General features: G+C 42.1%; 1 protein-coding gene across 1 annotated transcript in view; it reads right to left on the bottom strand.

Moving 5' to 3' along the window:
* znf407 (zinc finger protein 407) overlaps nt 1-11,591 on the bottom strand; it is a 152,247-nt gene extending 140,656 nt beyond the window's left edge. Inside the window, exons 1-3 of the mRNA XM_008283648.1 lie at nt 11,522-11,591; nt 7,275-7,997; nt 4,861-7,080 (exon numbers count right to left, since the gene is read on the bottom strand). Coding sequence (XP_008281870.1) covers nt 4,861-7,080; nt 7,275-7,929 — 2,875 coding nt within the window. The 5' untranslated portion in view covers nt 7,930-7,997; nt 11,522-11,591. The remainder of the gene's footprint in view (nt 1-4,860; nt 7,081-7,274; nt 7,998-11,521) is intronic.
* Nucleotides 11,592-12,416: the final 825 nt, after the last annotated feature.

Raw genomic sequence — 12,416 nt, 5'->3', positions numbered from 1 at the left:
ACACACACACACACACACACACACGACGTGATGTCTTAAGTCTTGCACATGTCACACGCTCATGTCATAGCCTTGGTTCTAACTTTCAGGTATGGAGAAAAAAGAATAACAAGATGGTAATCTCGTAAAAATAAACGCAGTCTGTTATCATTTGAGTTATACCTGCATCTTCTACTTCTACAAATAGTCTCGCAGGTATCCAGTCACAGTGTATTGCCATCCATCACCTTGTATTTGATTGTTTTTGCCTACAAACAGACCTATTTTTGCCAGACAGTGAGCGGATTAGAACATGGTTAACACAGTGTCACAATTCACAAAAATATCTGAAATGCTTCTCTATAGGAAAATTTCACCTGTTCCCATAGGCACCAATGTTTTTTTAAAAAAAAGCTTGTAACAGAATGCCACGGGGAGGATTGGAGGAGGAAAGCACTTCTTCCTGCTCGGAAACACTAAGTTTGATGGCATATGTGAAGAGTCTTAAATAAATAAACCCAACAAGCCCCTTCAAAATACGTGGCTGTATTTAAGGAGCACAGACGCAATTTAATATTGGACTTGTAAAACGCTGGTAGACAAACAAAAAGACACATTGAAAAGAAAATTCAAACACTGAAGCAACAGAGTCCAAAAGATTCTGGATTTTAGTCCATTATTTGGGCCATGCTCCAAAAACCATGCATCCTTCAGCTCCCACAGTGAATAGTCTTTCATTGAACCCGTTGGCAACTCAAGCTCACTTAACTTAAACCTCATTTTCTCTAAAAACGTGTAGGACTCAAGCCTGAAAGTCAAGACAAACGCAATGACATCAACAGAAATAGGCCCAAAACTAGTAAGTTCTACCATGAAAATAATCTCTTCCTACATTTAAATGGCATTTACTCCTTCAGAATGTGCAAAATGTGCACATCTATGAACTCCACCCATCTGTCCACTGTTCGCTACAGTCCAAGCACACCAGCTCACCAACAAGTCTGCCCAGCCACTCAATCAAATCTATTTAATGCTACACACTGGTGAGTTGTAATGCAGGAAAAAATTTTGCTATTAATGTTAGTTTATTATTTCGCTCATGATATGTCTTCTAACACAGGCTGAACAGTGAATCAAAATATTATCGAATTTGAAATAAACATAACATACCTATTTAAAATGAAGCATTGTAGTGATGAGATCCCTGACCTACAAAACATTCTCCAGTCATGAGGGAACATGCTTGGTAATATTTTTTATTCATTTATTTATTTATTTTTTGGGGGGGAGAAACAATTCAAAATAGTCATTTTACACTTGCAGTATGTGTCAAAATCATCGCAATATGATTTTGCTGATTATTGCTCAACCCTGTTCTAGCATATAAAAAACAGCATCGCCTATAAACATTTCAACAACAAAAATGTATCAGATGTGGTCTTCAACACAGTCTCTGATCTTTCCATTCAGGGTCTGAAATGTCTAAAATGAAACATCCCTACAGAAGCTCCTTTAACTTAAGATTTAGCTTCCAGGGAAGGCCTTGTTTGTCATCCGACCCATTCTAATTCACTTTCTGCACCCAAGGGAGGTTAATATCGTGTCTCTGCACACCTCGAGTAAAAGCTCCTGGCTAGTGTCTGTGGGGGGGCTCGGAGGAGGCAAAAGGCACAGCGGGGAAAACTGCTCCTGCAATAGAGTTAAAAGCCGCTGTTCCCACTTCTGGTCAGAACATTCAGCACCGGGATTTACTCTCTCTGCTATTCTCTAGAGGGTGTTTAGAAAATAACTGATATCCTCGTGCAGCTTGGCCAGCTTCCTTTCAGGGTCTGAAACTGTCCTCCTGAGGGACAAGTCGTCCTCCAGTGCCTTCTCGTGGTCCTGTGCCAGCTCTTCCACAGACTTCTGAAGCCGGGAGACTTTGCTCTGTGCACACTTTTTCACCAGTTCCTCCGCTGCTGCACGGTGGGTGCTGCAGCGGGAGGCACTGGCATGGAAAAACAGCAATTAAATCTAGAGCTGTAAATACTTCAGTCTTGCCCCAGTCTGCTTTCTGTTTTCACTTTGACTCCGCTTTCACCTTTTCAAGCACTTGTTTTTCTAAATCCTTCTACATGGTTTAGCAGTCAAAAAGCAATTCACTGATTAGTTTGACGGTGAATGATGGCGATGCTTAGTATAGAATTCATGTGGAAAAATCAACATCTCATCCTTTGCTCTTAGAAACCTCTTTGGCATTTCATTAACATTTTGCATGTACTCTTTTTTTTATATTGTAGATCTTAAGTGTCACCTATCTTATATCTCTGATGGCAGACATTTCATTGAACACACACACACACACATCACATCCTAAGTGTTAACACGCATGCACTGCTTGTGTGTCCGTTGCTTTAAGGCTCAGTCTGAGGTCAGACAGCTAACTCCAGTGAAAAAGTGACCAATTTACCTCAAAATGCAAATTCCAGCTGTACTCGTTGGCAAAAACGCAAGCATGTGTACGTGTTTCCTTTAAGGGACAAATTGACAAATCTGTGTGCAGCCTCCCACCACCGTCTCCTGATTTCACTGATTAATCAAGTGAATAAAAACTAGGTCTTAATTAAAAGGATCTGGACGTGCTCCCAGCTCAGAAACTGGCAGACCCCCACCGTGCTGCTCCACAGCCCCACAAACAAACTCCCAGAATAAATGACCATATAAAAGGTGAATAATTCACTGTAATGAGGGAACTTAGCAATAATAACAACTGGCATATGTTGTTAAAATGAAGAGAAATAGGTGCTTTCTGCAAACAAGACAGCATAAAGGAAGGCGCAGATGTAATCTCATAAACAAGAACATAACTCTGGCGGGTTAAAAAAAAAAAAAAGAGGCAAAAATGAAGTATTCATCATTTGAAACCACAGAATGTGCCCTTGACTTGATGCCATCTGTTGGGACCTCAGTGTCAAAGCTTTCATTTTCTTAAGTAACACTAAGTAAGTGACCTCAAAACTCAAGAATTATGACAGAGGGTAAAATTATGAATACGTATAGACTATCCATTAATAAGAAGAAAGTGGGGGACTCAACATTAATCATCAGGATTTTAACCTCCGATCTTGGAGCTATGAGGAATTTGATTTCAGCAGTAAGAAATCTGACTTTGGCACACAAGGTGACTGGCACACACACCAGAACAAAGGAGAAAAAGAAATATTTCCTTGTCTGTAAAGTTGAACACACTGTTAAATTCATTTGCTGTACTCCCACTAAATTAACAGCATACCACTGCTGCATAATTTTCACTCTTGAAATTCATCCATCGGCACAAGATGACATAATGGAGAGAAATCGGCATGCTGTTAGTACCTCGGTATTTAGCAGAGCCATGTTGAGAATATTATCTCTGGGTTTCCGGAAAAAATAACAAAACCACAATAACCACATAAAACCATCTACTGTCACTGAGTATGAAAGTGAAAACCATCCTGTTTTATCTCCCATTCAGCAGACACTTCACACACACACAAAGACACATACAATCATGTACACACATGGTAAGCACAGAGCATGGACTTCAATTAAAGTCCCATTAAAGTTTAGGCTGAAAGGGGGATGGACCATAGGAGGCAGAGAGGGGCATTTATTGATGGCGCCCTCACATCTCGTTCCTGCATTAAGTTGATTTTAAAAGCAATTAATACACATGGTCAGGGAAAAGTAATGGAGCGCCCCATGTTCTTAACCTGCCGGACATTTCCCAGCCGAAGCCCTGACCATCGCAGCCCTGCTTTGCATTATAAATGACAAGATAAATCTTAATGGATTGAGGATAATCAGCTAGCCATGAAGGCTGACATATACACACATTCACTCGGCATACGAGTGCTCACACACATATACACAAACATGGACGTACAGACACGGGGGAAATTAAAGGCTTTGAATACGTCTGCATTGATTATTTTAAATTATTAGCCCACCTCTCTTTGGACCTCCAATGCTTTTAGCCTAAGCTTTAACACATTTACAGAGACTTATTGACTATAATTACAACTGAGTCTTGGTAATGGACACATCAATTATGAGTCGCACATGTCTCTGACCAAGCGTTGCTCAGGGAATCCCAATCTGGGGTCCATTAGCGTCTCTCCTGCTGGTCTGAAGCTCAATCAGTCTTTACCTTCACCTCTACTGAAACAGCTATTACCTGGCTGAAGTAGATAGTAGCCTTAACATTAGCCTGAGCTGCCAAAGAAGTGGCTGTATCTCCCCCCTCGCTACTGCTGTAGCTAAAAACAAAGGCCTAATAGCCGAGCGGCCGCAGAAAGAGAGATTATTGTTTCTTTTTAAGATTTCTGGGTAAAACTTGACGCGTTCAAGTGTTCATAAGGCATTAAATGGCCTCGTAAAAACACCACAAACCCAATCTGTATCAGTTACAGGAGGTTTAATAATGTATGCAGCAGCTGCATAGTTGTAAAACTGCATTAAAGTATATGTGTTTATATGTTTATGTTTTTCCTGTCAAAACTGTATTTCTAGTCAAAAAAAAGTTGATAAATTGCAACCACGAGCGTCTAAAATATGTCTTACCCAGTTAATAATTCAAATATTTGCAGGGAGATAAACTATACTGTGCAATGAATATAGAAAACATTATGAACACATAATGCTGTGTTGTCATTGAGTGTTTTAACAAATGCATGGTGCCTGTGAGCACTCCTTTAATTCATCTTCTTTATTCAATATTACATGTAAAATCACTATGGATTTGACCTGCTTTTATATAAAGTACATACTGCATTGGTGCATATACACTGTTTAAATGTGAGCGTGTTGTTTGGCGAAAGAGAGAAAAGAAGAGTGAGTGAGTAACCAAATCGGGATACATACCGGTGTGTGTGCGGATGTGTGCCAGGAAGGCCATGGAGTTGCTGCTCTTGCACACTTTGCCACAGTATTTACACACACTGCCCTGGTTCTCCTCGCGCTCGCGGTTGATCTGCTCCGTGTCCTCCAGCACATACTTGTTGACCTCCCTCAAGAGCTCCTCGTGTTTCTCCTTAATATGAACAAACAGCTCCTGCTCCGACTCAAAGCGGTCGGTGCATTTCACACACTTGAAGCTCGCGCCCCCTTCGGGCAGCTCCTCCACGCTGTTCTGCTCGTTGCGAAGGTGGGCAGCGCTGGTCAGGTGCTGCTGCAGGTTGCTCTCAGTGTAGAAAGACTTGCCGCACACCAAACAGTGGAAATGTCGCTCCTTGGACGGATGCTTCATTGAGATGTGGACATTGAGGCCGCTGATGCCGTCCGCCATGAATCCGCAGTCCTCGCAACGTATTCGAGAACTGTTTTTTTTTACTTCCTCTTTTGCTTTCACCTCCTTAGGTTTTAGCTTCTTGACGTATGCAGAAATGGGGGACAGGAGGCCGGAGGGCACCGCTGACCCTCCAGTCAAACATATCACAGCTGTCTCGTCTTCCAGAGCCCCATCTTCTTTTATCGCTTGCTCCTGCTCAGCAAGGTCCTTCATAGATATGATACAGGGATCAAAGACAAGCAATTTGGACAACTGAGTATCTCCCGTCATCTCATCTGCCTTTACATGTTCATCTTCTGCTTGTTTACCGCTGTCCTCCTGGCTCTCCTGCTGGGCGGACTGATCCACTGAAAGTTCAGGTTCGTCTGGAGCCTGCTGGGGTTCAGACCCTGCTGTCGGCTCAGTCGTCTGGTCGGTCAGATCCGGTTCACCACCAGCGGAAGATGTAACACTCTTTGCTTGCTTTTCGTCAGCACTCCCAGCCACACTAACCGCAGCTGTCTCTGTAGTCACAGAGGATGGAGATGCATTCTCGCTCTCCATAGCTGGATTGTCATTGGAACAAGATTCAGAGACCTCTGTGGGGTTTGGAGGTTCAGGGCTAGAGCTTGCCCCAGGAAGCTCAATGATCTCCTTCCGTTTTAACGAGAGTGCCAAAGCTCTCTGTTCCTCGCTTCCTTGAGATTCCTGGTATTTCTGGCTTTTCTGTTTATGCTTCTCTGTGTTGGCATGGCGAGACATTTCTCTGCATGTTACTGCATAGTAGGTACATGCTAAACAGACGTACTCAAAGTCCCTGGTGTGCTTTCTTTTGACATGAAGATGGAGGGTAGTGGTTGACTGAGCTACAAAATCACAGAGGCTGCAAGCATTAACAGAGTCGTATTTACTTTTTTGCTGGCTTGTGTCTGACTGAGTTTGCTCCTCTCCGCTCTGTTCTTTGGAAGCTGTGCTGTCAGGTTCCTGTTCTTTGTCGGTGGTCTGCACGTCAGTATTTGTGTCCTGGGCTTGTGTGCTTGTGGGTTCCTGTAATGGTGCACTTATGTGATTGGTGACTGGGCTCTTATTTGCACACTCTTGCACACGTCTAACATGTTTCTTGGTGAAGCAGTGTCGATCCATGTCTCCTTTCGTCACACAGCTGTAGTTGCACAGGGTGCAGCTGTAGCCGTAATCTTTGCTGTGTTTACGGCGGACATGAACACTGAGGTTGGTAGCGTTGGACACTACCAGGCCACAGTAGCCACAAGTGGTCGTGGAGCCTTGCTTTGGTCTTCCTCTTTTCTTTTTGGGGGGTCCAGGCTCTGAATCTTCCTCTTCAACCGACACAGTTTTGGCAGCCTCTGCTGCCTCATCAGTTTCCTGTTCTCCTTCTGTCAAAGCAGCTGTCTTTTCCCCGACAACCACCTGAACCACATCCTCCATATTAGCACCTTCTCCAGCTCTGTCTCTGCTTACATTCTCCACATATAGTTCAAATGAGGAAGCTTCTGTGCTCTTCTTCCCTTTCTGCTGCTGCATGTGGCTTTCTGAGGACAGGTGAGCCTCCATCCACTCGGATGTGGCTGAAGAGAAGCTACATAATTTGCAACGGTACCACTCCTGGTCCAGGTGTTTGAGACGAGTGTGGCTCTCCAGCAGCGCTGCAGTGCTGACCCGAAAATCACAGTTTGCACACTTCAGCTGGAACCTGCTGAGTGTACGTTTGGGTGCCACTCGTGTTGGAGTAACCTTCACAGCACTGCTTGGATCCTCAGATTCCTCTTTTTCTTCCACATTCTCCTCCTCATCAACTGAAAGACATTTTAAACATACACACTTTTCAACAAAAAATTTAAATTATTACCTATATTATATCAATCCTAAAACATATTTTCTATATAATACACATGTAATCTGAGCAAAATATAACAAAGCTTTGAATATAGGCCACATTATAATATCTTTAAGATAATATGAATTCAGTGTGTTAACAGGACATACTCACATGTGTATGGGGTGTCTTTGGTGTGGTATCTCTGGATGTGAACATCCAGCGGAGACTTGTCCCTAAACTCATGGCCACAGTAGTTGCAGGAATAAATAATCTTAGGTTTTGGGGTTCGCTTGCTTACTCTTCTCTCTTGGGTGGGGATTGCATCTTCTTGATCTGTCTGCTGTTTGCTTAGTACAGTCTGTTTTTTAGCTAAACTCTTAATGTTCATGCCATTGTCATTGCCCACTGATCTTAGTTCATCAAGATCAGGCTCCTGGTTTTGTTTAACCTCAGCCCCACTTTCTGTCTCCATGTCTTCCTCCTGCTGAATTTTAGCATCAGCGACATTTCCGCTTTTCTCCAAAGGCTTTGCAATTTTGTCTGACATTTTTCCGTGCTTTCGTGCAAAGTGAATCTTCAGAGATCTTGGGCATTTGGCTGAGAAGCCACAAATTACGCAGAGGTTATCCCCATCCACAGGTACAGACTCTGGCCACGGCCTCTCAGCGAGCTCCTCGTCCGCCTCATCAGGCTCACCAGTCCGACTGGGTAAGTCTCCTGTAGTTTCCTCCATTTCCACATCATCTGGCTGCACCTTCCCACTGGTGTCATTTTCAGGCACTTTGTCCTCAACAGCTTCCTCTCCTGATGTCAGTGTTTTATCCATATCATATCCTGCTAGGATTTTTGCACTACAGGGAAGTTAATCGCAGTCATCAATGCTCGCTCAAAATCCTGGAAACAAAAGAAACACACACACAAAAAAACTCATTTATAGGATTTTTGATTGTCTGAAACACAATTCAGTATATGGAATACAAATAATCAAGTGCATTAGCCACAAATTGTATAACTAAACACAAGCCTCTGAAAAGCGAGCCTTTTGCAACGCTGCCTGGCCAAGCACAAGTAAATGTCGCCATCTAGTGCCTCCAGATGCAAATTGTCACTTAAAGCGTGCCAGCAGGAACACCGAATGTTGTTGCTAAAGGACCAAAAAAATAAATCCAGCTAAGTCACAGCCATTTAGTGAAGTATACACAATATAAATAACCACACTTCTACTATGTCAAACAGGTTTGTGTTATTTTTTCTGACAAAGATAAAAAAGTATCTATACAATGGCCAACACAACTCAACACACTGCCCCATAAGAAGTGTTCCTCTGTTTGCTTGTATTTTCTGTATCTGCAGTTTATTTGTTTTTGCCGCACACAGTGTACAGCAAAACTGAGACCACCTCTGTGCAATATGCTTACAGTGTTTTGCTTACAAAGTCTTGCAGCCCCATCTCCTCCACCTCCATCTAAGCACTATGCAGTCACAGTGGTGGTCCTGGCCAAACACGCTGGACCCATCTGACCAAAAGAAAGTGCTGCCAATATATTCTTCTGAAAGTGCATTTTACCTCATTTTCTTTGATCTATGCGACAAACCTTACATCCAGTAGACTTCCCTCCTCCATCTTTATGGTGTCCAATTATCTGCTTACTTACTTGTCCAGACATAAAAAATGACCATGTGTAGAAATTTTCAAACCTTGTTGATGCAATTACTTTTATTTGGAAATGACGTGTGTAATCACTTGTGTTGCAGGGGTCACACATGTATTCACTTTCGTTGAACTGAAGTTGTACTTTGAGAGGCCAGTATTTTCAGTGTAGTCTATGTATCTAACATATGTTTTATAAAATATACATAAGATCATATTCCCCCAAACTCCCAACACAGCCCTCAGGTCCACATATTGGTAATGTCTCACATCGATTACTGAAGCTCTCTGGTATTCCCAATAAACTTCTGCCTTAGCTCAAATCCTTCAAAACCGGCTGGGATCATCACCCACACCAAGCTCACCCCATCCACATCACACCCTTCCCCATCTTCTTTTTCGTTCAAGGATTCTTTGCACAATTCGACTGTTTACCTTCAAAGCACTCCAATAATCTGGTTCCCTCGTACCTTTCAGGCGTTTTCCATACTTGCACCTTTTCTGTTTCTGTTCTTTATGATCCTCCTTAGCTGCTAATGCTTTTTGCTTTTACTCAGTACCAATAAGCGCCAGAGCCGTCGGCTGCTCTGCCCCGAGACTCTGAGTCTCACTTCTGCTGCACATCTGTCAGCCGAACTCTATTCCAGCGCAAAACACATCTGTTGAGATTAGCATACGTAATGTAATTCAGCTGTAATCATGTCATTCTATCAGTATCATACTCACTTTGATTTGAATGTTTATTATGTTGTGGACATTCCCCATATTAGCAGTACAATATGGTGACCCTAAGAGCACAATACTTAAAAAAGTACATGCAAATAGTCAAAACAATCTGACAACACAGGATAAGACACACACTTGCAATTTGGACTCATTAAGTTACTGAAGTTAACGATCCATCAGCGATGTGGGAAAATGGCATTAATTTTATGAGTCATAAACTACTGCAAAAAGTGTGTTTCAGCCATGCCCATCACTTTTATATGTCCCCTGGAAACACTTCCTTTGCAGTCTGCGTCATTTGCAGCCTGTTTTGCATTTGCAGTGTTTCTGTATTTGTAGTATTTCTTTCTTTTCACAAATCCTACACCAGTGTAGTGGAATTGGTAAAAATGTTTTCTTAATTTGCTCATGTTTCACGTGCCTCCATTTTCTCAAGTTACAGTGTCTTGCTCTTTTGAGTCCAACAGCAGAGACGCCTGTTTTTAAATGCATCTGCTAACAGTGAAAAGTTTCTCCGTGTTCACCTGAAATCAGTTACAGGATTTGTGACAACACAAGCCCGTGTTGGTCCAATTGATCACTTACACAAGTGTGATGTGGAAATTTGAAATCTGCTTTCCACATACAGTCAGAAATAACTTTCAGAGGAGCTTGAGACATCATTTAACCCGTAATTAAACTCAATATGTTGCAAACATAAATTGGGGAGTTTTTAATTGTGTAATTTTAAGAGCCAACATAATCAGATAACTGAACTCTTGTGGGGAAAAAGGATATTGGACGCAATTTATTAGTTAAAATATTTTTGTACATCTTTAAACATGCATGTTGGTGATCACTCAGTGAAATCAAAATGCTCCTTCGCTTACATTACATAGTGCATGTGTAGTGGGCCCCAATTTATATCTTTCCAACAGCCTCAACATATTTATACTTGCAAATGCACATGCAACAGACTTTATTGATCCCAGAGGGAATATTCATGTTACAGCTGCACAGAGATGAGATAGACGCATGAGAATAATGATAATGAATACAACAAGACGTGTAAAAATCGCAATCAAAAACATATGTTTGTAAATTACAATGTCTTAGTTATTTAATAGCCAACACAGTGTTTGTACGGGTTCAGGAGGATATTATTTATATATTTTAATCTTCCAGCTGTGAAATTGAGCTTGTTGTGCTCACTACCGCCGCCTACTGTGCATTTTCACATAATACTGGATTAGAAAAAGTAACACTACATAAAGTCAGGATTTTTAGAAAAGCACCGATACTTTGATCGCTAGTATGAAGCTGAATAATAAGTTTCTTGTAGGTGGACTATAAAACCTTCTTAATTCAGAGCAGAATTCAGTATCTGGGCAGAAAGCAATGCTGATGAGACCTCATCCACACATGATCAACGCATACTGTCTGCCTCCTGCACAAATCTGTCCCTACTTAACCAGATCGTGGGCACAACTTTGCTACGCTGCCGACAGCTGCATCTTAACCGAGAACTCTGTCTGGTGGGTTTTAGGCGGTTTCCCCAGCAAGCTTCGTACACTAGCTTAAAAGTAACATTAAAGTTAGCCGAATACGTTTCACACAGCACGCTGCAAACTGCAACGACAACAAAAACAGGCGGTGCTGCAGCGTAAAACACCGCAAGAAAAACTCGTTTCACTGCATAAATTCCTCTCCCACATGGACACGAATTCTGTTGTGGTTCCGCTGCTCGCTGCCGCTGCTAACTCGCTAACTAGCAACATGTTCCCCAACTGTATTTTGAAATACGCCCAGCTCGTCCAATCAAACTGCTCCAACAGCTGTGACATCCAATCACAGCGCGGCGGAGGCAGGACTTAGACGGCTTCGAGGCTTGGAAAACGACGGCAGCACAGAGGCCCAAAAAGGAGGCTAACGTCGACCTTTGAAACAGTGATCTCTGTTACCGAAACGGTGCTTGATAACACTCCGGAGAGTTCAGTATCGTTTAAGTTAAAGTAACCCGCGTAAAAATGAGTCAATGCATGCAAAAATGGAATAAACTTACCTCTTGTTATGCGACTACTTCCACGGTCCGCGCTTTTTGCTGCTAGACACAAATGGCGTACCGTAGAGTGAGCCGTGCGTCACAGACGGCGGCCTCCTGCCCGCGGCTTCTGGCTTTTTTTTTTTTTTACATCAGCTGATTTGGTCACATGACACACTCCGAATCCGTGGGAAAAATGAATTTGCCACACGCGGTGCAACTGTGCTGCAATGGAGAACACGCTGCAGGTAAAACTGAAGACGTTAAGTTACTCACATTAATGGTAGAAATCTGCTGCCAGTAACATTATATGTATGTGAATGTGACATAAGTCTCCTCCAGTCAATGCATGAAAGTCATGTTTTACAGCAAAACAAGCAAGGAAATAATATGAGCAGCCATCACGCCAATGTTTAAACAAACAAAAAGTCTGGATTTAAGAAGGTTGTTTAAGGGTTTTCTTGTGGAATTACAATCCACCAGCTAGGGATAACAGCATTTCCCATCAGCTGGACATGTTAGTATGTACAGCACTGTGCAAAAGTCTTTGCCCACTGTTAGGTTTGTGATTTTTGCAAGGTTGCCATGAGCATACATATTTATTTCTCAATTTCAATATGGAGATGCAACAAGAAAATCCAGGAAATATGCTCACAGTATTTAAAAAATGAGAATAACGTGACTTCTATGGGCTAAAGTCAGTATTTAATGTGGCCTCTCTTGGACTTAAGTCAACTGTCTCAAGGTTTTCTTAAGCAGGGTTTGTGCAGAAATCAACCAGTCAAATGTAATCCTTTTTAATGCCATTTTAATGCTATACTGTACAATTTTAATGCCATGCAATGGAAATTACACAGAATCAAAATGTGGACACAGTGGAGTAAAACAGGAGTTTTTACATCTACTTTCCATAGAA

The sequence above is a fragment of the Stegastes partitus genome, unplaced genomic scaffold (genome assembly GCF_000690725.1).
Source record: "Stegastes partitus isolate 25-593 unplaced genomic scaffold, Stegastes_partitus-1.0.2 Scaffold322, whole genome shotgun sequence".
Classification (NCBI taxonomy): Eukaryota; Metazoa; Chordata; class Actinopteri; family Pomacentridae; genus Stegastes; species Stegastes partitus.
Note: the sequence above shows the minus strand (reverse complement) of the source record. Positions and strands in the feature narration are given on the sequence as shown.